Source organism: Peromyscus eremicus, chromosome 18, assembly GCF_949786415.1.
Source record: "Peromyscus eremicus chromosome 18, PerEre_H2_v1, whole genome shotgun sequence".
NCBI classification, from domain to species: Eukaryota; Metazoa; Chordata; class Mammalia; order Rodentia; family Cricetidae; genus Peromyscus; species Peromyscus eremicus.
Window position 1 is genome coordinate 9,374,694 of NC_081434.1, and position 26,332 is coordinate 9,401,025.

Genomic DNA, 26,332 nt, shown 5'->3' on the forward strand with positions numbered 1-26,332 from the left:
TAATTAGACCTACGCTTACTGAGCACTTCTTTTAAAACAGATTTTTTTTTTTTTTTTTTTTATGTCTTGAAAGGCAAGTAGGAATCCACTAGCGGGATGTCATGCATGGTCTCAAGGAACCAACGTTTGCAAACTGAGAGGGCAAAGTTCACGCGGTGGTGTCGGCGACAGGTGGCAAAGAATGAGCACAGATAAACAAAGGCCAGACAGCTGTATGCAGAATGTGGAATTCATGGCAAAAGCCGGGAGATGAATGATGAATTAACCTCCCACAGAGAAAGCGGCAACAGTGCGATGCATCTGTCACTACAAACAAGAGGCGTACACTCGCCAAAGAAATATTCCTGGACGCCTGTAATTTTGTTTATTTTTATTTTTTTTTAAAGAAAGAGTCTCAATAGGTAGCCAGCTGACCTGAAACTCATTGTGTACATCAGGCTGATCTTGAACTCGCAAAGCTCCACCTGCCTTTGCCTCCTGAATGCTGGGATTAAAGGCGTGCACCACCACCATAACTAATCGACGTATAATTTTTTTTATGAATTTACTTTGATTCACCCATATTCTCCAATTTTTGTTTTAACTAAAGCCCTCCCCAAGAGTAGACAAGTGGAGTTCAAAATAATTGAAGAATGATCTAAAACTAAATACTTATTCTTTTCAGGAATCTTTCCTCAAAAATGTTCCATACTGACAAGAATGAAAAATGCTTACCTTTTATTATGTTTTAAACATTTTAGAAACATGTTCTTCAGTTCAATAAAGCCATAAGAATAGTATGTATTATAGAGAACAAGCGGGAGATGAGCTGGGAACCTACCTTTGTATTATCCAAAGTATCACCAGCATACCATTCGGAAAGAATTAATGCTAGCTAGATTGTGCCCCTAAATGTGAAAGACAAAACAATAAAACTTAAAGTCATGTAAAATAATCTCTTTATAATTTGAAGAAAAACAAAATTTCTGAAAACTGATAAAATAATATCTAATCTAAGAAGACTGGCAAACCATATAAACATTGAAAGCACCAAGTAATTAAAATGTATCATGAATGAGTGTAGAACAAACCACAGAATAGGAAATATTTTAATGTACATATCTATATAAAGCTCCCATTTCATACCATAAAAAACAGCGATCACAAATCCAGACTCACCCCTAAAGCAAGCAGCCAATAGAAAAATGGATGAGAGACTGGATCAGGTAACACATGGGCATAGAATGAAGCCAAACAGGTAATAAACACATGGAAAGATGCTTACTCTCCTTAGTGGTCAGAAAAAGTGTAGCTAAATATCAAAAGAAAATATTGCTAAGCACTCAGTGAGTGGTCAAAGCTCAAAGACTGACAGTGTCAAGTGTTGACAAGACTGAGGAGTAATTGTGAGCTGTAACCAGAATGAGCGGCAAAACATTGCCTAGGACACCTCAAGATGCTGCACAGGCTACTGCGGAGACCACGCACTCAGAAGGACCCCATGCTTCCTTTAATTCTCTGTTGCTGCCGTTCTAGAATTCTTACCGTAGTTGCCTCGAGCTTCCGTTTAAAAATGAACCCTGAAAGCACAATGGAGTATAAGGAGGACGGGAATTCACAACCATGGTGTCCACCTGTCAACATTTGCGTTCCAGCGTTCAGGATGCCCGACAAGCAGAGAATTGGTTGTGCCTATAACACATGGGGGTTAAGCTAGACTCAAACCTCATCTGTTACTGAGTCCAAGGAAAAGAAGGGAGGACAGTGGTAGGCCTGGAGGCCAAGTCTCCTTGCCAGACAGAACTTGTTCTGAATGTAGAAAGAAAGATACAATGTTCTAAAAAATGTGAACCACCAACAAATCGTATTGCATCCTTTTTTCCCCCACTGGTGTTCTTCTGGTGTTAGTACTTACACAGAAAGGGGGGCAGGGAAGGGAAGGGAAAGATAGACAACTATGTCACCTCTTCCTTCCAGTCCACCAAATCAATCGAGAGTGGAGAGCATTTACTAATAGATCCGCTTAGGCAATAACCCTGACTTACAACCCTCTATCCAAGAGCGTGCCTTTAACAGGCAGGCAGCACAAGGGGGCAGGGCAGGGCCACAGCCAGAGTTAAGTCCTGGCCTATGGTAAAGCCCTTAGTTCTCTTCTTGAGAAAAGCTTTAATTCTGCCAGGTGAGAAAGATGAGTCTGGGTAGCAATATCTCAAAGAGAACAGCACTGGTGTACTTAAAATAATTGTACAATATGCAAAATCTTCACTCTGTGCATCTATCTGCCTTAGTGGCCAGACTTGCACTCTCCAGTTTCTGTTTAAATTGTTCAAGGCATAACCTAGGGCCACGATCTGAAAGAGATTTGAAAATGACAGCATCTGTGGAATGCATAAGCCTAACGTGTATATACATCAGCAAAATTTTCTGTTCAAGCCAGCTTCTCTTTGGGCTTTAGGCCGAGTTGGACATACGCTATATTAAAGAGCTTTTTCTTTTATCAATCTTTAACCTTACAGAGCGATTTCTCAGTGGAAAGGCAGATTAATTCTGTAACAACACAACTAGAAAACACATATGAGTGTGGCGTCTGCATTCAATACTACAAGCAGTAAAGATTTAAGATGCAACTACTTTTACAATTTTTTTTTTCGAGACAGGGTTTCTCTGTGTAGCTTTGCGCCTTTTCCTGGAACTCACTTGGTAGCCCAGGCTGGCCTCGAACTCACAGAGATCCGCCTGGCTCTGCCTCCCAAGTGCTGGGATTAAAGGCGTGCGCCACCACCGCCCGGCTCTACTTTTACAATTTTTATTTTTTACTTTTTCTTTCTCTTCCCTTTTTCCTCCTCCTCCTCCTCCTCCTCCTCCTCCTCCTCCTCCTCCTCCTCCTCCTATTCTCATTCTTTTTCCTATTTTCTCATTCTTCTTTCACGGGATCTCACTGTGTATTTGTCTCTGTCTAGCCGGGAACTCACTATGTAAACCAGGCTGGCTTCAAGCTCACAGATTCCTGCCTGCCTCTGTCCACCAAGCGCTGGTTTAAAGGTACCTGTTATCACGCCCAGCTTACACCCTTTTAAATGCATAGAATTTTGTCGACAATTTGGCTTTAACGGGTACAGTAGTGAAACTTTGTCAGACTAGTGGATTACTGTAAAAGCATCCGCACTTTTACAGCCTCAAAGTAAATTCTCTAGGCATGAATTTCCTTTAGTATTTAATAAGCATTAGCATACTCACACACTGGAGTTACCAGAGTAGTCAATGTGACACCATGTAAAAACACACTGATGCTCGGTAAAGGTCACTTTCCCGCTTCACTGAATGTCACAGCAGAGGTAGGATTTGGTAGCTCTTGAGGCAATGGGGAGATCGTTAGAGGGAGGGAGGGAAAGAAGGGGGGTGAAAGAGAGAAACGAATCAATACAACCATCATAAAATAGACTCCTAAGAACTCTGACCAGCGGAACTCTGTTCTGTAATGCAGAGCTCCCGATGACCTTAAACTGGATACGTTTGGGGAGAAAAACAGGGAGAAAACTGAGCTGGAAAAGCCCCATAGTTTTGTGGGACATAGTTTTGTAGGCTTCAATTCTTGTCTATAAAAAACAGGTAGCTTTGATACTTATGTCCAGGAGTCCTCCTGTGGCTGTGGGTGTATGGTATAATAAACAATGTATTTTTCCCCTTTCCTGGAATTTTTGGAATGATGGGATTGTCTTTTTCTGTTTATAATGAGCTTTTCTATTACATTTGAATCCGATTCCAGAGGTGATCTGTGGTGAGTCCTTAGGCAGTTTGAAGAAACATGACAGTCATGCCTGAATGATTAAGAACATGACCAACACACCGAAACTCTCAACCACACCCTCTTGATATTTGGTCACATGCTCAATAACTGAATCTTAGAACTAATTTCGGGCAAAAATATTGAGGCATGAACCTCCCCTGAGTCTTGTGAATCATTCTAATGAATCAGAAGATTTGGAGAGTGTGAAGGCTAACTGTCAAGTTGATATTATCGCCTGGGAACAGAATCCTGAACTGTACGAGCGGAGAAATCCAAAAGAGCACTGACTGATATGTACGCATTAATTCACTGCTCTCTGCTCTTTCTTTTTAAAAATAATTGTATGGTTATGAGTGTTTTGCCTACATATATGTCCGTGTACCATGTGCATGCCTGGTGCCTGTAGAGGCCAAAAGAAATCTTCAGAACTCTTGGAACTGGAGTTGTGGATGGTTGTAAGCTGCCATGTGATTGCTAGGAATCAAGCCTGGGTCCCCTGGAAGAGCAGCCAGTGCTCTTAACTGCTGAGCCATTTCTGCAGCCCTGTTCACTACAGTTCCTGCCCCCTGTACTATCTTGAAATGATGGACTGTGGCCTGGAATGGTGGGCTAAAATAAACCCTTTCTACCCTAAGTTGCTTTGGGGGGGAGGGGTACATTATCCCAGAAACAAATAACAAAACGAAGACAGAGGGAGTCATACGTGCACCTAAACATACAATCAGTGTCTTAGTTTTCTTTGTGTTTCCAGCTGGACTAGTCTGTAACAACAGAGGCTTATCGAGCTCACAGTTTTGAAATCTGAATATCTAACATCAGGTAGCTACATCTGGCCAGCCTCAGAAAGAGCTTGCTGGTTGCGTCATAACATGACTAATAGCATCCTGGTGTGAGAAGTTACGTGGGAGCGTCAAGCAGCTTGCATGGAAGGGATCGTAAGGAAAGACAAGGAGGTAAGGAACAGACCGAGAGAGCCCAGCTCTTTGTATTACACCCTGCTCTCTTTTGAAGAATTAAATTCTACCAGCTCATTGCGACATCCTTCTTCCGGCTTTGTTTTTTCTATTGACACCTACAAGGAGGATAAGGGTGGGAACTGTCCACAGGATGGTAGTGCCGATGCTGTGGACGTGGGGGGCCCCCCCGAAGAGAACTCTTTGAGATGGGGGAAGTGGCTCTGTAGAGAGCGGGTAAGAGAAAGGCTGGAGGTGGTGAGACTTTTCAACTCTACCAGGAAGCAACGCTGGAGAACCAAAGCCATTTTGTTTTGAAGGCGAAAGGAATAGTATTGTGTTTCTGTTTCGATGGAGGTGGAGTGACAAATTGTTAAAATCTCAGAGCTAGAAGACAACAGCTACCCACCTTCCTTTCAGTTACAGGGAAAGGGGTAGGGTTCAGAGTGCCCGTAAAAGATGAGGTTTAGGTAGGGGTGTAGACGGTTCACCTCTAGAGATGGGAGAAGTGTGTACTATGTCTTGGACAGGACGCACTAAAACGTTCAAGTGGTGAATTCGTGGTTCCCAGCTGGCGGCAGGGTTGAGAGGTAAGTGGCTATAAGGACACTAACTTCATGGGTGGATTACGTCACTGGAGGCATTGGGGGCGGGGCTTTGAAGGGTATATCTTGTCCCGGATCTCTTTTTCGTTGACTCATGGTAAACTAGACGATCTGATGATGCAAGTATTTCTGAGCGCTCCTATTATTGTTATGGTGAAGATTTTGAATGCCTTCTGAGGGCCCATATACTAAAAGCTTGATTGCCAGCCTAAGAAATCAAGTCCCTTGAAGAGAATTTCCCCCAGCCCCCTCCCTCTCATTTCCAGCTGTCATGAAGTAAACATCCTTCTGTACCACATTCTCCCACCCTGATGGGTTGACTTCTCACAGGACCCCCAAAAGACACGAAGATCAAGCAACCAGGGACCGAACCTCTGAGGTCGTGAGCCAAACAGGCCCCCCCCCCTTCCTTTTAAGCTGGTCTGTTGGGCGTGTTGTCAGAAGTCTAACACAAGCACACATGGTGATTTCCTGTGCAGGGGTTTGTCTTAGCTCTCTTTCTCTGCCCTAGAAAGCAAAAGGAACCCAGTACAGTACTCCCTAATCTCTTCCCTCTGTCGCTCGACACAGTGGCACAGAGACCCCCTTTAAAGTGCGTAGTCTGGTATAAAACAAAAACCAAAACCGTAGTCGTTAGAACGAAGAGACTTCAGAAATTTCGCTCCAGCCGTTTTAGCTGCACCAGTTTTCACGTGTGTTTTTACAGAAGACTTCTTACTTATCTTCGGGAATTCACGCAGGGTGGGGTGTTGCACGCCCCTGCACCACCTCGGCTGCGCTCCAGGGGGCGCTGTTCCCAAAGAGTAAAAGCTGAGCGGTTTGGACCGTGAGCAGCTTGTTTTCCAGGGCATGGCCTTGCTTGATCCCATCACTGTTCCGCTTCGGAGTTGACATTTGCCCACCCCCATTTGCAGACCTCTTCTGTCAGTAGCATCCGTGTATGGTGCCTGCGGTGGGCCATTGCAGTCTAAACGGTAGACTCTTCCAAAACCGCAGCCACGGTTCCTTAAACTCCATGTTGCAAGCTCGGTGAAGCACTTTTGAGGAAGGAAAAGGAGAATGTAGTAAAAAAAAAAAAAAAAAAAACAGGCGGCCTCGTAGCAGGGGCTGCCTTCTGCCGCGGGGATGAGCAGTTTTGCCCGGGTTTGACCGGTTTGTTGCGGTTTCCTTCTACATCCCATCCGCGCCCCCGCCCCCCCCCATCCCCACCCAGTCCCCCCGTCCTCCTCCAGTGTGCACACGTTTTCTTCATTTAAATTTATTTGGTTAAAACGAGAGAGGAAAACGTGCTTCTCAGTGAGTACGTATTGCTTCCCGGATGGGACAAAGAGAAACTTTAAAAGAAGTAAGAAAGACCCTCCGGGCCCCCGACATTCACCCTGGCCAGGAGGCCCGCCCATCCCAGGGCAGCAGAGGGGTGGTGGCTTTCCCGGATTCCCGCCTCCGTCTCCCGCCCTCACTTTCTTGGCTGGTCTCCTCGGTCGGGTCACGTCCCAAGCCGAGGACGGACAGGGGGCGGGGCGCAGGCCGGGGTGGCACGAGGGACAGGGGCGGCCCCGGGGTCTTGCAAAGGGCATCCCCGGGGAGCGGCTCTCCGCGTCACGTGGGACCCGCCCTGCGAGGGCCGGGGCGCGGCGTGTTGCAAGCTCCCGGCCGGGCAGCCGTCGTGGAGCTGGATTTCCGCGGTTGTGTAAGGAGGTGGCAGCCGCGGCGACGTCCCTGGCTCGCCGCGGGGGGTCCGGGGCTCGGCGATGGCCGGCCTGTGCGGGACCCGTGGTTCGCTGTCGGCGCACACGCTGCTGTTCGACCTGCCGCCCGCGCTGCTGGGCGAGCTGTGCGCGATCCTGGACAGCTGTGACGGTCCGCTGGGCTGGCGGGGCCTCGGTGAGTGCGACCTAGACCTGCCCGTCCTCCCCGCGAGGGACTCAGCTAACCCAGAGACCCCGCCACTCGCTCCCCTTCCCTCTCTGACACTTTGGACAAGTAAATATGCAAATATTGTCATATGCGAGTGATGTCTACTGGCTCTACAAAAATCTCCCCAATTCTTTTAGTAGTCAAACCTTTTTAGAGAGTTAGAGATGTGACTCAGTTGCTAGAGTCTAGATTATCTATGCATCTATGAAGCTGTAGGTTTGATTCCCTAGACTGGTGATGCCAGCCATGGAGAGGTGAAGTAGGAGGGTCAGATGTTCAAGGCCATCCTCACCTATGTAGAGAGTTCCTGTCTGGCTTAGGCAACATGAGACTCCGTCTCAAAAACAAACAAAAAGCAAACTATTTTTTACTGTTTTTGAACTTTAAGATACCTATTCTTTGGTGTTTTCCTTTTTCTTAAATTTATCTTTATTTTATGTTCATTGATGTTTTGACTGCGTGTATGTCTGTGTGAGGGTGTCAGAAGCCCTGGAACTGGAGTTACAGACAGGTGAGAGCTGCTGGGAATTGAACCTGGGTCCTCTGGAAAAGCAGCCAGTGCTCTTAACCGCTGACCCATCTCTCCAGCCCCCTTTGGCGTTTTCTTGTGTGTGTGTGTGTGACGGCACTCAGACTTGCATAGCCACTTTGGTGTTTTCAATGAATCTTCAATAATCTACAAGGGAAACATTATTGTTTGCAGTGAATGTGACTCCTAGTTTTCTTAATTAAATATATCTTGCTTATTTGCCAAATCTAGTGTAATAAAATTGTAAAGAAAGCCTCTTTATATTAGTCTAGAAAGTTATCTTCCGAAATCCGTTTTCTGCAGATTTGGTAAACTGAGCAACTGTGTGTTGGAAGCGGTGATATAATGACAAAGGCCTCTGCGTACTTAAGGGCAAGCGTTCTCTTTGGGGTTAGATTTAATACCTCAGGCCATCACAGTTAACGTTAATTGGAAATAAACGTGAGTGTTTTTAAACAGCTCTATCTAAAATAGCGATTTTGCTTCCCAAGAGTAGCAGCCCTCTGAACAAAACACTTCCTTGTGGTTGTAAACAATACGCTCACACTTTCTGAAACACTAGCAGTTGTGTAAACCTGTTTTGGGAGTGGGCTGAGGAAAGTTGTCCAAAAGTAGAATGCTTTCTTAGCATGAGGAAGGTCTTGGTTCTATGCCCAGTATCTAAACAATTTATTCAGTGATTTTTTTTTTTTTTTTTTGGTTTTTCGAGACAGGGTTTCTCTGTGTAGCTTTGCGCCTTTCCTGGAACTCACTTGGTAGCCCAGGCTGGCCTCGAACTCACAGAGATCCGCCTGGCTCTGCCTCCCGAGTGCTGGGATTAAAGGCGTGCGCCACCACCGCCCGGCTATTCAGTGATTTTTAAACTGTATATATATATATATATATATATATATATATATATATATATATATTTTTTTTTTTTTTTTTTTTGGTTTTTCGAGACAGGGTTTCTCTGTGTAGCTTTGCGCCTTTCCTGGAACTCACTTGGTAGCCCAGGCTGGCCTCGAACTCACAGAGATCCGCCTAGCTCTGCCTCTCGAGTGCTGGGATTAAAGGTGTGCGCCACCACCGCCCAGCTTAAACTATAATTTTAATAGATGACCCCCCTTCAGCAAACATCTCGGAAGAGGATACTTGGCTCTGACTTCTGGAAAACAAAGCCATTTCCAGCCTGCATGTGAGAGATAAGGTCCGTCCCCTAGGAGATTATTTCCCTATGTGAGCTAGATCGTGACATCAGTAGTATTTGTGTCTATGGATTTCCTAGGATGACTGCATTTTTGGAAACAAGATATTTTTGGTCCAGTGCACAGGTGCACATGGAGCCAGACCCTGTCACAGATGAGTGAAGCCAGTTGGCGGAGGCTGTGAAAACGGAAGAACATGTGTCCTATGTAAAGGGAGCAGTCAGCACTCAGGCCCTGCTCCCCGCTGCTTTCCAGGAAGTCCAGCTCCATTCTGGCTTCTTTTCTCTCTCCTTCTCCCCATCTTTCTCGATAGCATTAAACTCCAAATAGTCATGCCTCATAACCCCCTCCACTCCCTTGTGGGTCAGGTGCTGTAGTCATTGCGAGTGTTTCTACAGATACGGATGATGGGTTACAAATTGTGAGGTAACTCGCCCGTGTTCATACAGTCGGAAGTGGTAGAGTCAGGATTTGAACTAGGGCAGTTCATGTTCTTAGCCACAAGCCACACTGCACACCTCCCCCTACTGCCATACTCTTTCCTCATGCATCTCACAGACCCCTAAAAGCATAGCACTTCTGACTTGAAAAAAACAAACCAACAATTCAGTGTGCTGTTTATATACACAGCTCTATTTTGCCCTTGTGGTAATAAATGAAGATGACTGACCCAAGAACGAGCCAGGGATGTCTAGAAAGATGAAGGAGCACTCTGAAGCTATGTACATTTGGCCAAGACTTAAGGTGGGGAGATTTTAAATTGGAGATAAAAAGGAAGGCCATTTAAAAATCTGATGGCCCTGGGAAGGTATCGGACAGAGTAACTAGATTTGAAGCATCTCATGTGATTGGTTAGAGGTACCTCACTTGTCTTTCTCCGGTTGATGGAGCATATTTTAGGCAGGTATTGGCTACTAATCAAGTTTTGGCAGTATAGGGCTGATGACCAGAGGCTCCTTGGACTCACTACCATGGGTAGTTTTGGAATGCTTAATGGAGGTACTAGGTTGGTTTATTGGGCTTGGACTGATTCATGCCATAGACTAAAATCCTGTCTCTATATGGAGTATGGATGGTATGGCTTTGCATATTGATGCTTATGGGGAAGGATCTAAAAATGTGGGCTCCTTGATGTATGTGTAACTGTCTCTGGAGAGAGTGGTGCTCTGGCCACTAACATGCCTTGTTTCCCCTGCTGGTACAGCGAGGACAGAAAAGGGCTGGGAGGAGTCCTAAGAGGGAAACCAGATCTTTGAGACTAGGAGAGTGATGGGGGACAGAACCATGAAGCCATGCTAAGCTCTGAAGGAGTAGCTGAGTAAATGCTTGGCATATAGGAGACCCTGAGTTTGATCCTCTAGTTCATGTGCATGCACACACAGACAGACACAGACAGACAGACAGACATAACACACACACACACACACACACACACACACCTGCACACACACGCCTGCACATACACATGAGCGGGCTGTCCTCTTAAGCACAAAGCAAGTGAGAATCTGAAGATATAGAGGGCCCCCAATTGCAAATGGAAAAGAATTGTAGTAGTGATAGGAGAAACTGTCCTAGGCCAATCATAATCCCTGAGGATGGTGACCATTGAGCTCCATTACCAACGACAGTTCAGACACAGGCAGATCACATAGCCCTCTCTATGATGGGTAAATAAGTGCATGTGGGATCCACTAGCCTGGTTGCTCACATGCTAGAATCACCCATGTAAGACTTTGAACATACAAATGCTTGGATCTCTCTCCTGGAGCGGCTGATGCCTTAAGTTTGGGTAGAAAGCTTAATACCATCTGGAAGTACCAGCTGCTTTCAGAACCACTACGTAGACCAAATTCTTCAAACCACTTTTGTTAAGCATTGCTAGTAACATTAGTATAATTTCCAGGTACTATCTGGTTGTTGGTGTTTGCTTTGCAGATATAATGACATCATAACAGACATACAGAACCTCTGAAGAACATTCATTTATCACATTACCATATTTTGCTATTTAAAGTAAATGGTTTGGGACAATTCACACTAAGCACATCTCTCAATGTTGTAAGATATACTGAGAAAACTCATGTTGTTATTTTATAAATTCTATGCGACAGATGCTATTCATTTTTCTCTTACAAAAGGAAATAAGGGGCTGGAGAGATGTCTCAGTGGTTGAGAGTGTGTACTCTTCTTCCAGAAGACCTGGGTTCTGTTCCTAGCACCCGTGCCCGGCAGCTCACAACTGTAATGATCTGAAGTCCCTTGCCTCTGTTCTCCCTGAACACCCACGCTCACATGTACACACCCCCCAACATGCACACAAAATTAAAAAATCATAAAAGCGAAAACCTTTTAAAAGTAAATAAATTATGCCAACGAATAGTCATTTTAAAACAAATAAATCTAGTAGCACAGCAATCTTGCATTTAAATATCTAATAAATGTATGCAATAAGAACAATGATACTAACAGCTGCCATTTTGAAGTGTCTCCTGTTGCCAGGCCCCACCTTAAGTACTTTACAAACAAAGACTGTCTCCTGTACCCACTATAAAAGTGTAGACCCTGTTCCCATTTCCATTTTATTGACAGGAAAATGGATTGCTAGAGAGTTTAAGTGACTTGCCTCAAGTCAGTTTAACGAGTGACGGACTAAGACTCCAATGAGATAATCAGACTTCTGAGCACATCTTTTTCTTCTATTTAAAAAAAATTGAAATGGTTTTACCTTTTAAAACAGCTTTATGTGTGTGTAGGAGATGATAAAGAGTTCTCAGGTACACTCTGCATATAAGTTTTACCCATAATGTCTGGACCCAGTATCTCCTATTATTAACATTTCACATCAGCGTGGTTCATGGGTCACAAGACTGACACGTGATTATTCACCTAAAGTTCATATTTTATTCACACCTCTTTCACTTTTTACCTAGCTTCCCTTATCTCTTCTAGGATCCCATCCAAGTTTTGTATTTAGTTCCGTGTGCTCCATCTCCTCTGGACTGTGACATCTCAGGCTTGTTTTTTGAAGACCTTGACAGTTTTGAGGGGGGTTTATTGCTCCTCAATTAGCATTTATCAGATGCCTTCCTCATTATTAGACTGAGGTTGGTGTGGGGGAAGATCGAGGTAAAGGACCATTTTCACCACAGCATAACAAGGGTCCACACTTGGGATGTAAATTATCTCTGTCCACATTCACCACGGGCTATGGTAGTATCTGTTGGGTACCCACATTATAACGTTTCTTTGTCTCTTCTTACCTCGTCCTCTTCAGAAGGAGGCACTCCGTGGTTCCTCTACTTCAGGAGCAGCCATGGGTTTCCTCTCCTGAAGACAGAAAGCAGCTTGACTTTGACCACTGTATACCATCTCTCCCATCTTACAAGGCTTTCGTTAGATCTTCCTTCGACTCTAAGCTACCAGCCTACTTATCGCTTCTCCCTCAAAAGGGCAATTCCTAGTCCATTGCTTTATCCCTTCTTGAACCTTCTCCATTGGGGCTTTTGCCCGTCACTGGTCCTGTTGATATTCCTCCCATGGCTAACTGCACTGGTCGCTTCCCAGGGCTCCTCTTATCTGGCACAATGAATTGCCCTTTCTCCATGAAGCACTCCGTATTTCTAGAACTACATATGCTGTCCTCATGTCTTCCTTTTGTGACAGATGGCTCTTTATCTCTTATGGTGCCTCTGGGCTTAATCCGTGACCCACTATACCCTCTACCAAGGAAATTCTATTCAGATGTCACCAATTCCCAACTTTCATGCCTGGGTCTCTGATAAGCGTCACCATCACCCTTCTGTTTACCTACTTGACAGATGGTCTTCAACTTAACACCTCCCACATGTCTCTTCTCTGCTCCCTGAAGTCTTCCCATTTTTATTGATAGCAACCTTATCTTTCATTTATATAGGCCAAAAGATTAATATTTTGTAACTTCTCAGCTCCCCCTCCTGCCCCCTCCTCCCCCGTCACAAACCACATCCTGTCTCTAAGCAACTGATATTTTGGACTTTGCCTTTTGGGTCTATGCAATCATACATAACCACTTACCCCAGCCTCCACAGCCATCTTCAACCGAACCAACATCCGAGCTTTACCTGGATTTTGTAGCTGTCTTCTAATAAGTGAGATTCTCTCGCCCCTCTCAAACCCCTTTTCAAAAGAGCGGTCAGTGGACCTTTCACACAGGTCAATATCGCTACTTCATTTGTGACCTTGCGGTAGCTTCCCAACTCATGTCGAGTCAGCGTGGAACACCCACATAACTGTTCTCCCTCCTCTCTCTTCTGTGTCGAGTCTTTTTTTTCCTTGGGCTTACAGGACAGTCGTCCTGCAGACAGCCTTGAGACGTCCCTCTTCACCTGCTCTGTTTCAGCATACCTAGAATGCTCCTATAAAATCGACACCCCAGCCGGGCAGTGGTGGCTCTCGCCTTTAATCCCAGCACTGAGGCAGAGGTGGGCGGATCTCTGAGTTTGAGGCCAGTCTGGTCTACAGAGTGAGTTCCAGGACAGCCAGGGCTACACAGAGAAACCCCGTAAATTGACACCCCTCCTGATGCCCCTTTTCTTTCCCGTGTGACATTCCCCTACACCACTTCTCCTTTTCACCTTTCACGGTTTTTCTATTGTCCATCTAGAAATATGCTTCCTCCTGACGGTGGCTCCTGACTGTCAACTTGATTGATTGGGAAGGTGCCTAGGAGATTGGTAGAGCATCCTCTGGGAGTGCCTGGGAGTGTGTTTCTGGAGAAAGTTAACCATGAGAGGGAGATTGCACTGAGAGCAGGTGGTACCATCTGGTAGCCTGGACCAGGACAGAATAAAAAGGTGGGCAGCTCTAGTGCAGACATTCCCTCTCACTCTACTTGGCAGTCCTGAACTGAGCTGCGAGGCTCCTCCACACCCTACCACAGTGGTTCTCAACCCTCCTAACACTGTGACCCTGTAACACAGCTCCTCATGGTGTGCTGATCCCCAATCGTAAAATTGTTTTGTTGCTACTTCATGACTATAATTTTGCTACTGTTGTGAATCATAATGTGAATATCTGTGTTTTGCGGTGGGTTTAGGCAACACCTGTGAAAGGTTCACTCACCCCCAAGGGGGTCGCGACCCATAGGGTGAGAATCATTGCCCTGCCATGACGGGCTGAACCTCCTGAGCCTGTGAGCCGAAATGTTTTCTCTCCTTAGGTTGTTTCACTCAGTACTTTGTCATAACGTTACCAATCCTAATCATGAAGGCGATCGTTCTGGTTTTATGTTTGTTTGTTCATATTTTTAATCTGTCTATTTCACACTGACTCCCTTAACATCTAAAACTGTAGCTGGAACAGAGCAGGCGTTAGTGTTCTGAATCAAATAACAAGTAGTCAACAGAGATTTTAAAAAAAAAAAAAAAAAATCCAGCATCTTACTAGGTAGAATGTTCAACAAAGACCGCACTAGAAAGGGATTCCAGTAGCTGTTTGTGAAGATTTTCCAATTTTGAATGGAGCAAACTTACATAAATACCATAAGAAGACTGGAGTGGGAGGGAGATGTGGGGATGCAGTATTGGTCATTATCAATGCGTGATGTTACACGGATTTTGTTGTTTTTGAGACAAGGTCTCATTATGTAGTTCTGGCTACACTAGGACTTGCTAAGAAGACCAGGCTAGCCTCAAACTCAAACGGATCCACCTGCTTCTGCCTTCCAAGAGCTAAGATTAAAGGCGTGTGCTGCCTGGCCTGGCTGAAGCTGCAGGGACTCGAAATTGGGGGGGGAGTGCTGGTGTTGAGTGACCTGTTCTCATGCTGACACTCAGAGCTGTTAGCCTCAATCCCTCATCTGGGTCTAGGAAAAGACAGAGACGGGGGGGGGGGGGGGACATTTGGGATGTTATGACGGTGTTCTCCACCTTTCCTCTCCTTATGGAATAGAAATCAAGTATGGAATAAAAAGTACACATGTGCATAAGTGCAGATAAGTATTATTTCTTACAAAATCGATACGCTTGTGCTGTTACCACTGTCTGGTATGGGGAATGTATTGATGACTTACACATTTTAACTTTGTTTTATTCTTTTGGAATTTTAAAATGCCCTTCATCGTGAAGGGCTTGTTACGGTTGCTGCTTGCTGAAACCCAACCCTCTTTCATTGTGTGTTTTATAGAAAACCAGAGACGAAGAAGCAGCCATGCTTTCCCACTATGTTACCCAAAGACAAACAGCAAGAATGCTGTCTTAACTTCCTAGGGTTTTGGCATGTGGTTGCATGCAAATACAGAGATTGCAGACTGGGGTGCGTTGCGTTATTCTAAAAATCCCCCTCCAGGGACATATTTGCATATGGAGACAAGATTTCTGTAACTGAATTCCCCGGTGGTTAGCACTATCTAGACAATTGTACCAGCTTCACACAGTCTGCAGAGGCTTCTGGGCATCTAGTAATATTGTCATAGTAACTGTTACCTTCAGGTAAAAAAAGAAGGCAAATTTCTCAACTTCTCAGGGCACCTTTTTTATTTCTATTTGTGACAAGGCATCTTTCAGTAAGATTTGCCTTCCAAAACAATGTTTTTCTACAACTACAGTTGATTTTTTTTTTTTACTTTATCTTTTTAATTTAGAATGCTCTTTAACAATGCAATTAATCATTGGGAACTTTCCTCCTTGATTTATGAAGAAATAAAGTCCTATATTCTGGAAGAGAGAGGTAAGGAAGTATTGGAGGAAGTTAAGACTGTGGACCGTAGCCAAGAATTTGCATTCACGTTGCACCAAATCCGAGTTATTGTTTTATAGAATTTGATTTAAATGAATTATACATTTTTATAGTGGCAGATAATTAGTCTTCCTTTAGTGGTGTTTCTGTTCAAAATGCATTATCCTCAGGGAAAAGCTATTAAGGCTGGACCATGAATCACTGGAAAGAGAAAGAGAAAACATATTCAATTTCTAGTCCTGGAAGCCATCCATGCGTACAGGCAGTACCGATTCTAAGTCCGTATTGGCCAGTCTCTTATGAAGAAGTTCTGCAGAAAACCCCTCTTGACTAATCTGGCTTTCCTTGTGCCCTTTTGTGCAGGTCAGTGTTAGGTAGCTCACACGTAGCTAACACAGGCAGCTCAGTGATGCCTGTCCACACTCACGCCCCAGCCGAAACTCAGAAATGTTGTTGAGGGGGAACTCGGCTGCAGCCGTCTCTCGGCACATGGCAGGAGCAGAGAGCACAGGGTTATGCCCTGGTGCACTTTTAAAAGGGAAATCCAGCAGTTGGGGGGAAAAAAAAGAGGAAGGAAAAAGAGGAATGGAATGTGGGAAAGCTGTTATCTCGGGGCTTTGGAAAGTTAACTGGTTTCCTTAGTCGTTGTAAGTGGTTCCTTTGCTACTGTGAGGACTACGGGCAATAAAATAATGCTTGGTCTCCGTGTGTAAACTATTGCCACCAGAGGGATCCTCAGTAAAGCTGAAGCTACTTTGTGCTACTTTTAGAAGTTGGAGGTCGGCCTCTGCTGGTGGATGAGCTCTCCAGTTACTGTCCCGGTCCTCAGGGCCTCTGTCTGCAGTTCGGCAAACGTGAACTGAGCATCAGGGCTAGGTGTGTGACGTACAAAGACAGTAGGAACTTTCCTGGGTGGCTTCTTTTGAACATGAACCTACTTTTTGCTTGTTTGTTTTTGTTTTGTTTTTCGAGATGGGGTTTGTCTGTGTAGCCCTGGCTGTCCTGGAACTCCCTCTGTAGACCAGGCTGGTCTCGAACTCACAGAAATCCACCTACCTCTGCCTCCCGAGTGCTGGGATTAAAGGTGTGCACCGCCACCGTCTGGCTGAACCTATGTTTTAAAGGTTCCCTTCTCTTTACTCCTGGATGCTCTCCTTGTTTGTGAAATGAGGTTCAATCCCACGGACCTTTCCTTCTCCCTTCAGTCCAAGTAAACCTTGCTCCAGCTGCCCCTGTCTCAAGGCTGGCTGAAGTCTGGACTTCCTTCCCCCATTCCTTCCCTGCCTTCAGTGGCTCAAGGGAGCATCTTCCCTCTCTGCCCCCATGAAATCATGTGTGTATGCCTTATCCCAAAGATCCAAAGTACGAGAAATCAGCCTTATTTATTTAACAAATGCCAATGTGTTATAGAAATAATATTATTATTTTGTGGGGTGCATTACACCCAATACTCTGAAAATAGTAATAATTAGAAGATTTACTTCTAATAGAAGGAAGCTAAGCTTCCCTCACTGAAGAAAAAGCCCTGTGACACTGAGCGCTCTTTCTTTGGAGTACTATTCTTAACGGTAGAAAGTTTCCTAAAGACTAGAGGTAGTTGGCTTTGGAGTTTCTGTCTTTTCTTTTTCAGTATTAGGGATATCCCAGGGTCTTGGGTATGACACACAAATGCTCTACCACTGACCTACAGCTTTAACTTAGAAAGACTAAGGGGATTTTGAAGTCAGTCTTCATTATAATTTTAAAAACAGACCAAGAAAGTGCAATCAAATTTTGTAACATTTTCGGTAGACAGCCTGAAAGGACATTTGACACATAAGCATTGGAAATTATTCATAGTCCATGACTCACTTGACGTTGCCCCAGAGGCTAATGGCAGAGTCACCACTGAGCACTCATGGTCCTGGGTGAACCCAAGGGCACACAGCCATACTCCATTTTGATTGGAGACTTTTCTCCCTGGAAGGAGGAACAGTCTGTAGCGTTCACAGTTGATGGGTCATGCTTTCAAACGGAAACTCCCCAGGACAGGAAACCCTGGCCAATACCTATTTAAGAATTAGCCCCCATTTAGAAATATTAATTGCTTTAACTTCGAATTAGGGGTCCCGAAACTCCCTGTGTAGAGATCCATCCTTGATGTCCCCATCTTTATTTAGAGACCTGTCTCCATGCTCTGTTCCTCCTTGGTGCCTGCAGTTACTATAATAAATTGCACAATGAGGACATGAAGAAGTGTTTAAATGACAGTAGTTTGCTCTTAAGAGCTGGTAGAAGTAGCCAAATAGTGTTTAGGAAAAATATGTGTTAACCAAGAAGACAGATAAGTTTGAGAAAGAGATAAGTATTTTCTTTATGTAAGATAACATAAAGTACACAGTCCTCTCATATCCTTTACTCCCGTTTTTAGATTATTAGTAATGCATAAGTCAACATAAATAAGTAGATGGTCACATGGTATCATCTAGGGAAAGTAATAGGAACAATTGTGCATGTTTTAATATTGAATTCTTGTTGTAGGATTAGGGATCAAACCCAGGGCTTTGCAAAGTGGGCAAATACTACCACTGGCTTATATCCCCAACTCCTGATATAATTAATATTTTTATTTGAGAATTTCATAATGCAAATTATGTTTTTTTTAAACCAAATCGCTCACAATTTCCTCTTTTCTAATTTTGCCGCTATTCTGCTACCCCAATTTCCTCCCAACTTCACATGATCTAATTATTTTTTAACCCAGTGAGTTCACTTATTGCTGCCATCGTGTGAGTGGGTGAAGAGCCGTCTGCTGGCGGCTTCCCAGGGTCTGCATTCCTCCTGGTGCCCATCATCAGTTTCCCGTAATTCCTCAATGGCTTGTGGGACTTTGCGTGCTCCTCTGCTCTCCACGCTGGGATTTTGGCTGGCTTGACCTTACACAAGCCTTGTGCATGCAGTCACAGTGGCTCTGAATTCTTAAGTTCAACTGCCTTGCTGTGCCTGGAAAATTCTCTCTAGGGATTCACTGTGTCCGACTCCTTACAATCTTTCCACCCCCCCCCCCACCCACCTCTTCTGTGAAGATCCCTGAGCCTTGGGAGGAGGGGGCTCACGTGACATAAACGTCTCATTCAGGGCTGAACAATTGCATAGTCACTTATTCTCTGTATGTTGACTAGTTGTGGGTTTCTGTGTTGATCAGCATCTAGTGCAAGAAGAAGTTTCTCTGGTGGAGGCTGAGAGATGTCATCATGTAAGGGTATCTAGATAAGAACTTATGAGGAAGTTCATCATAATGTTCATTTAGCAGAATAATAGCATTAAGTTTCCCCCTAGCATCTCTGGCCTGCCCAGCCATGGGGTTCTTGGTCTGGTTAATAGTCCCAGGCATTGTTGGGGACAGCCCCGACCTGTCGAAGGGTTCTTGAATGGAGGAGTGAGGAATTGAGAAATAATAGTGAGAAATATAGATTTAGACAAAGAAAAAGACAGAGACGCAGCACAGCTTCGTGAGGGCCCTGGGTCAATACTCAGCCACCCAGTTTATTCATGATGGGCAAAAGACCTGCCCCTCTCAAGGTCGAAGTATAAAGTACCAACAAATGTAGATCCTTCAAAACACCTGATAACCATGCCTTTGGCCAATTATCCCATTATGCAGCCCTGCGGGGTAAGGCAAGCTCTGACTTTCTGACCTTGAGTAAGGCCTTCCTAGGGAGCCTCTGCGGGCCCCCACAAGGCATGAATTTTGTCTTGTAGAGTGAATGTAAAATCCAATCAGAAACTGGTTATTTACTCCCCAGTCTTGTCATCTTGACCCAGTGGGTATATTCTGTCACACTTGCTACTGTAGGTCACATGGTGCCCAGCTGGGTAAGACTGCTGGTGACTAGCCGGGTAGCGTGCACAGCACCTTCCAGAGCTATGAAAGCTAGCTAGTAGCAACGAAGCCTCCAGATAAGCACTAGCTTTATTTCTTCAATGTTCTGTGACTCAAGTATGTGACGTATCAGCAATAGAGTCTTGCCAATGAAGTTCTTGACATCATTTTTTTAAAAATATTTTTTATATTTACTTAGTTGAATTCCTAGGTATGGAGTTCACAGATAAGAAGAGCCAACTGTATCTTAAAAATAATGTCACTGCCTCTTGCCAAGAGTTTTGCCTTAAAGGCCTCTTTGGTTTTTGTAAAGGTCATACATCCAAAACATGTATTTGGTATCTGTGTAGTACCATTCTCTTTGTAAGGCACTATCCCTTAAAAGACATGAAGAATGCAAACATTTTTTTAAATGAGACCTGAGAGAAGAAAGACGAAGACATGTCAACTCAGTGACATCACCTATGGGTTTGTGTGTGTGTGTGTGTGTGTGTGTGTGTGTGTGTGTGTGTGTGTGTATTTCCTTACAGACTATACATGCCTCCAAGTTGAACGTCTTAATTACCTGCTCACTTAATATGTGATCACAAAAGCTGCCACTGCCTTTTACTCCATTTTGAAACAAGATGTCACTTAAATGACAGAAGATTCAAGGTGCAAGTTTGTGTGTATTAGTCAGGATAGACTAAGTTATGCTGCAGTAACAAGCATTACACAAACTTCAATGGTTTAATGCAGTGTAACTGCTTTTTCTGACGAGAAGAGCACTGAGGGCCCATGAGGGTGACCCAGCATGCCAAGCTGTGTCGATCCTGAGTCACCCCATGTTGACATGTGCTTGTACCGGACCATGACTGGGATAAAATCCTGGTGAATTGTATCCTGGATCTTCAGTGTTGGTAGAAATGACATTTGGACATCCATAATCTCACCAGGCAGTGGAATTTAACCTTCAACAATGGAGTAGAGAATTGGGAATGTTGATGAGTAATGTTGATACCTGTGAAGTCAATTTTGGCTCAAAGAACAGGGAGGCACTGTGGTTTTGTATTATCTCTTTCAACTTTATGGTTTTGCTGAGAATAATAACAAGGCTATAAAGTTGAAGCCAACTATGTATTGTGGCCAAGTCTTACAGAACTGGAAATGTGGGGGCAGAGGATGCCATATTAAAGCAGAAACACCTGCCTCTTTAATATGATTTCAAACACTATAAATGAAAAAGCAACTCCCTAAGAATTTAACAGACCTGAGATTCTGAAACCAATTTTAAACAGAAGAAAGACCCTTCAGGTTTACTGTTCTTGTCAGAGCTGAGTCCCTGTTAGCCTTTTGAAGAATGTCATCAGCGGGCAGCAGAATCTTTCAGTGGTGTTACCGTGGTTACTGCTGGAGGGTTTATTCCCTATTTGAGTGTGGCAGAAGGAAAATGTGCTGAGTTCCAATAACCAGTCATGCTATTTGTATCTGGAGTGCTAATTTGCTTTCATCCACAGACATATATATATATATATATATATATATATATATATATATATATATATATATCCCTAATTTTCATAGTCTTTCTTGGAGGAAAAGGCATGGCGGGATGATAACATGACCATCCATGATCCCTGCTGCGTATGTTAGAACTCAATAGGACTGAGCTAACCTGGGGTATTACCACAGGACCAAGTAAAATTTCTGCTCTGTCATTCGCCTTCTCTTTTCTTTCTTTTGCTTTACAGTGCACGTTAACATTTTGGAGTTGCGCAGTGAGATGGCACAAATTTTCATCTGATAAACCCTGCTAACTCAGGCACCATACAATCTTATATGACTTTGGTACCACTTTTAGGGGATTTCTACAAGACCCTAAACAAGTCATATGTACTGCTTAGTGCAACAGAAGCCTAGCATCCCCTTGATACAGTTCCCTGGTCCTGTCCAAATTAGCTTTTAGTTACTCAAAAATGTTCAACACCCAAGACATTACAGAACAAATATTTAAACAACCATCGCATAAGAATAAGTATAATGTATTACAAATGAGGAATAGCCACAAAGAAGAGGCGAGGAAGAAAAGAACTAACCTAAGTGGTTGGTAAACATTGCCTTAACTGGACGCTCTTAGGCCCAGGGTAGCAAGAGCTCTCTTACTGCAATTTAGTTCGTGTGTTTCTCGAAAAGGTGGCTCAACAATTCTGCAAGTACTTGATGCTTCCAGGAGGACTACACAGATAGAAATGTTGTCAGCAACAAGAGCATGGGTTCTCACTGTTTAAGAATACAAAAGAGGGGGGCTGGAGAGATGGCTCAGTGGTTAAGAGCTTTGACAGTTCTTCCAGAGGTCCTGAGTTCAATAGCCAGCAACCACATGGTGGCTCACACCACCTATAATGGGATCTGATGCCCTCTTCTGGCACTCAGGTGTACATGCAGATAGAGCACCAGATACATAAAATAAATAAGTATTAATAAATTATTTTTTAAAAAAGAATACAAAAGAGGAACAGTATGTAACCCGCAACATTGGATTCAAACCAGGGGTACCGGAATAGACACTCTGTTTGTAATGTGCACCACACAGGTTGAGAAATACAGACATTGGATCAGTGCACACGAAAGCATTTGTCAGATATGCTTGCTTTGGGGGGTCTGCCAGTGACGGAGCCCGAGTCCTATCTAGCAACTAGATCTTCGCTTTGGAACACCGTTTCTAGGAGAGAAACTACAACTCTTTGAGCAAGTGATTACTGCAGTCTTGTAGAAGAGGGAAAAATACATATGAGCTGGGAGCATTGTGTAGAGCCAGAAAGTTAGGAAATGCTAAAAGAAATTTACACACACACACACACACACACACACACACACACATACACACACATATATATCTTGTCAGAAGATAAGAGCCCCCTAGATGAACACAGCAAAACAACTTTAGCAACAAAATGATATTATTAGATTTTACCCTTTGGAATAAAATATCCTTAAGTCCATACTGATATACACTAAAAGCTGAGTGAATAAATACATTAGAATGTATACTCTTCGCTACAGAAAAAAAAATACTGTTAATGAATACAGAAGGAAAACATCGTTATTAAGCAAATATACTGTAGTAGTAACTGTGACAAACAAGATCCACTGAGCGGTACGAAATGAATCCGAGCAGAAGCAGGATGGTTCCAGAGTCTCCTAGTGTCTTCTCCATCATAGTTAAAGGGATGACTTGTAGAGAGCTCTCACAAACAACACTGTAACAAAGCTCTGCAGATAAGCATAAATGGCAATCAGACATTCGTCCCAAATCCCTGGACACCGAGGACATGCTGTCATCCACTGACCGGAAAGATGAGGAGCGAGAGGACAGAGCAGACTCAGAGGTGAACAAATGTAGTGCAGAAACTCTAGAATAGGAGAGGAGACAGGTCCAGTGAGGCAGCTGGTGGAGCTGGAGTAAGGCCGGGGTTCTATTGTTACTCACTCGGACAAGTTTGTCCTGGTTAGCAATGTGAAGAAGGGCAGAAGGGCAGGGGTAGGTGATAAATTAGCTCAAAAATAAAAGGTTGTGATGCAAATGACGCACAACATACAAGGTGATAAGCCAGGTCCCAGGACTTGAACTAAAATAAGCTATTCTCACCTTCTTTCTATCGCCTTTCCACAGCGGAGAGGCTTTCAAACACCTGGCTGGATGTTCGCCATATTGAGAAATACGTAGACCAAGGCAAAAGCGGAACGAGGGAATTGCTGTGGTCCTGGGCACAGAAAAACAAGACCATCGGCGACCTTCTACAGATTCTCCAGGAGATGGGGCACCAACGAGCTATCCATTTAATCACCAACTATGGTGAGTGTGTCCTCATACTGAGGCTCTCTGTTCTTCCTATGGGACTTGTCGTTTCTGAATAGAGACACTGCATTTTACCCAGACACTGGCCCACCTTGCTGTCAGTGACCCTGTTGCTTGTGAAGGTGAGACTTTCTTCCCTCATTGCTTAACAATACCGTACATTCCTTCCTACTTTTTTTTGTTTTTGTTTTTGAGACAGAGACTCACTATATAACCTTGACCTAGACCTTGCTATGTAGACCAGGCTGGCGTTGAACTCACAGGGACCAGCCTGTTTCTCCCTCCTGAAGGCTGGGATTAAAGGCGTGTCCCATCCTCCTGGTGACTACAGGATTCTAACATTTCATTTAGTGACTAACAGCATCAGCTTTTTCTCTAAAGCTCAGAATAAGAATCAAAATACCTAAATCAAAATATATAATGTTATTTTCCATGTCACTATGTTATTAAAAGTTAGCAAGTGAACAGCGGATCTCCCAGTTACAGACAGTTGTATAATTAGGTCCTCTCCGAATGGAAATGATACCTCCAGAATACAGTTGTGATTCTCCATTTCAGGCCACGGGCTCTAACGATGCCTTACTTATCTGCCTTATACTCCAGTTTGTCTTGTCTGTTTCTTTTTGTTCAAGCCGTGTTCTCGCAGCAGCCCAAGGGTGGCAGTCAGAGGATGACTTTTAGGAGCTGGTTCCATTGTTTCTGCTGCCCTCCATATTCCAGGCTACCTAGGATGTGAGCTTACAGGAAGCTCATTCTCCTATCGTCACCTCCTAGCTCCCCGAGAAATGTTGGGACTACAGTCACACTACAGCGTCCAGTTTTTTCAGTGTGGGTTCTAGGGAGTCAATGTCCATGAGCAGGCGTGTCCTGTGGAAGCTAGCCACTTCTTACTGAAGTCTCTGCCCGCTGCTTATCATGGCCAGGCTGTGCAGTTAAACGGATAATCTCTCTTTGCATACCTTTAAAAAATCTGCTCTTTTTGGTGGGATACTGTTAACTTTAGAGGTATATTCTACCTTTCATGTTTGAACTCCAGGCATCACTTAGATTTGAATTGGCTTTTGAGTCTCACCGAGAAAGACCTGGTACTCCTTCCCAGGGACTATTCTGCAAGTCAGGATTCTGCCACTAGGTGGCTTCAATACCACCATAAAGGGATTCCCTCTGAGATAGCCTGTCCACGGAACCTAGTGTTTACTATCCTATTTCCAGCATGCAGATATGTACACACCGTATTTTGCATTTATATTTTAATGACCAGTAGGGTTTTTTCTAGTTTTGCTTTGTGTGTGTGTAGGTGTGGATGCATGCTTGCATGTGTGTGTGGAGATCAGCAGGCAACCTTGGGTGTCAATCATCAGGAATCATCCACTTTGTTTTTCAAGACCATGGACTCATTGGTCAGGCGCTCACCTAACAGGCAAGGCTGAATGGTGAGTGAGCTCCTAGGATCTGCCTGTTCACATCCACCGTCCTGGGATTTACAAGCGTGCCTGTACCTGGCTGTTTGGTTTCTTGTTTGTTTTGGTTTTATTTTCTTCATGTGGGCTCTGGGGATTGAACTCAGATCCTCACCCTTGTGAAGAAAGCACTTCTCCAGCTGCACTGTCTCCCCAAATCAGTGTTTTCTTTCTTAAGTAGCTTTGGCGCACAATATACAGCTTTCTACTGGCTTCGTGGAGGAACTATTTTAAAGCTGTCATTTCCTGACAACACAATATTATCTTTGTTTTCTTTAATAACAAAAGGATGATAAATTTTAATGTGTTTATAGCTCCCAGACTTGAAATGTTGTATGTGGCAATACCTGATTCAGGGTGTGTGTTAGCTCTTTGCCTTGTCTGCCTCCTGTGGCTAGAACTCTTGATGTAATAATGAGCAGAAGCAGCCAAACCAAGCAGTCCTGCCCTGTTCTTGATTTTAAGGGGAAAACAGACTGTCTTTTACCATTAGTTATGACATTAACGGTGGTTTTTTTTCATAGATATCTTATATAAGATTGAGGAAATTCCCTTCTGTTTCTAGGGTTTTAAAAAAAATATATTTATTTTGTGTATATGAGTGACCTGTCTTCATGCACGCCAGAAGAGGGCACCAGATCTCATTACAGACGGTTGTGAGCCACCATGTGGTTGCTGGGAATTGAACTCAGGACCTCTGGAAGAGAAGCCGGTGCTCTTAACTGCTGAGCCGTATCTCCACACCTGTTTCTAGGGTTTCAAATTTTGTTTTAACGTGGCAAGGTATCAGATTTTTGTTGATTTATTTGTCACAACCTTGAGGTGAACATACACTCTTGTAACCTTGGTTCTATTGTGTCATGTTATAATAGTTGGCTTTCAATTGTAAGCAAATCTTGGATTTCTAGGGCAAATCCCGCTCAATTGTAGCATGTGATACATTGTATATTTGTAGATTTGGTTTGCTGGTGTTTTGCTGAGAATTTTTGCATCTATGTTCATAAGAGTTAGTGGTCTGCCCTTTGCTGTGTTGGTCTGGCATTGGTATCAAAATAACATTGGCCCCATTGAATGCCCTGGGAGTTGTTACGTCCTCGGGTTTGAAGAGTCTGTACAGGGCTTGTGCTAAACTGTAGAATTCACCAATGCCGAACCCTTTCTCTGTCAGAGGTTAGAAAACACTAATTCAGTCACCTTTTACCTTATTGCAGGTCTATTTAGAATATTCTTTGAATTGATCTTAGTAGATAGAATGCTAGAAATCTGTTTCATATCATCTAATTTCTTGTGTATTCTATTTTCTTGATATCATAATATCCTTTATAACACAGATGACTCAGTAACATCATAAAATCAGTAGTGATTGCTCTTCTTTTGTTCTTAGTTTTAGTAATTTGAGTTGCTTTTCTTCCTTCCCCCTCCCTCCCTCCCTCCCTCCCTTCTTCCTTCCCTCCCTCCCTCCCTCCCTCCCTCCCTTCTTCCTTCCCTCCCTCCCTCCCTC

General features: G+C 43.9%; 1 protein-coding gene across 1 annotated transcript in view; it reads left to right on the plus strand.

The window, feature by feature from the left end:
- The first annotated feature begins 7,001 nt into the window (after positions 1-7,001).
- The window catches only part of Irak3 (interleukin 1 receptor associated kinase 3), a 56,663-nt gene continuing 37,332 nt past the window's right edge, over positions 7,002-26,332 (plus strand). Inside the window, exons 1-2 of the mRNA XM_059245626.1 lie at positions 7,002-7,208; positions 23,186-23,368. Of these exons, the coding sequence (XP_059101609.1) occupies positions 7,076-7,208; positions 23,186-23,368 (316 nt within the window). The 5' untranslated portion in view covers positions 7,002-7,075. The remainder of the gene's footprint in view (positions 7,209-23,185; positions 23,369-26,332) is intronic.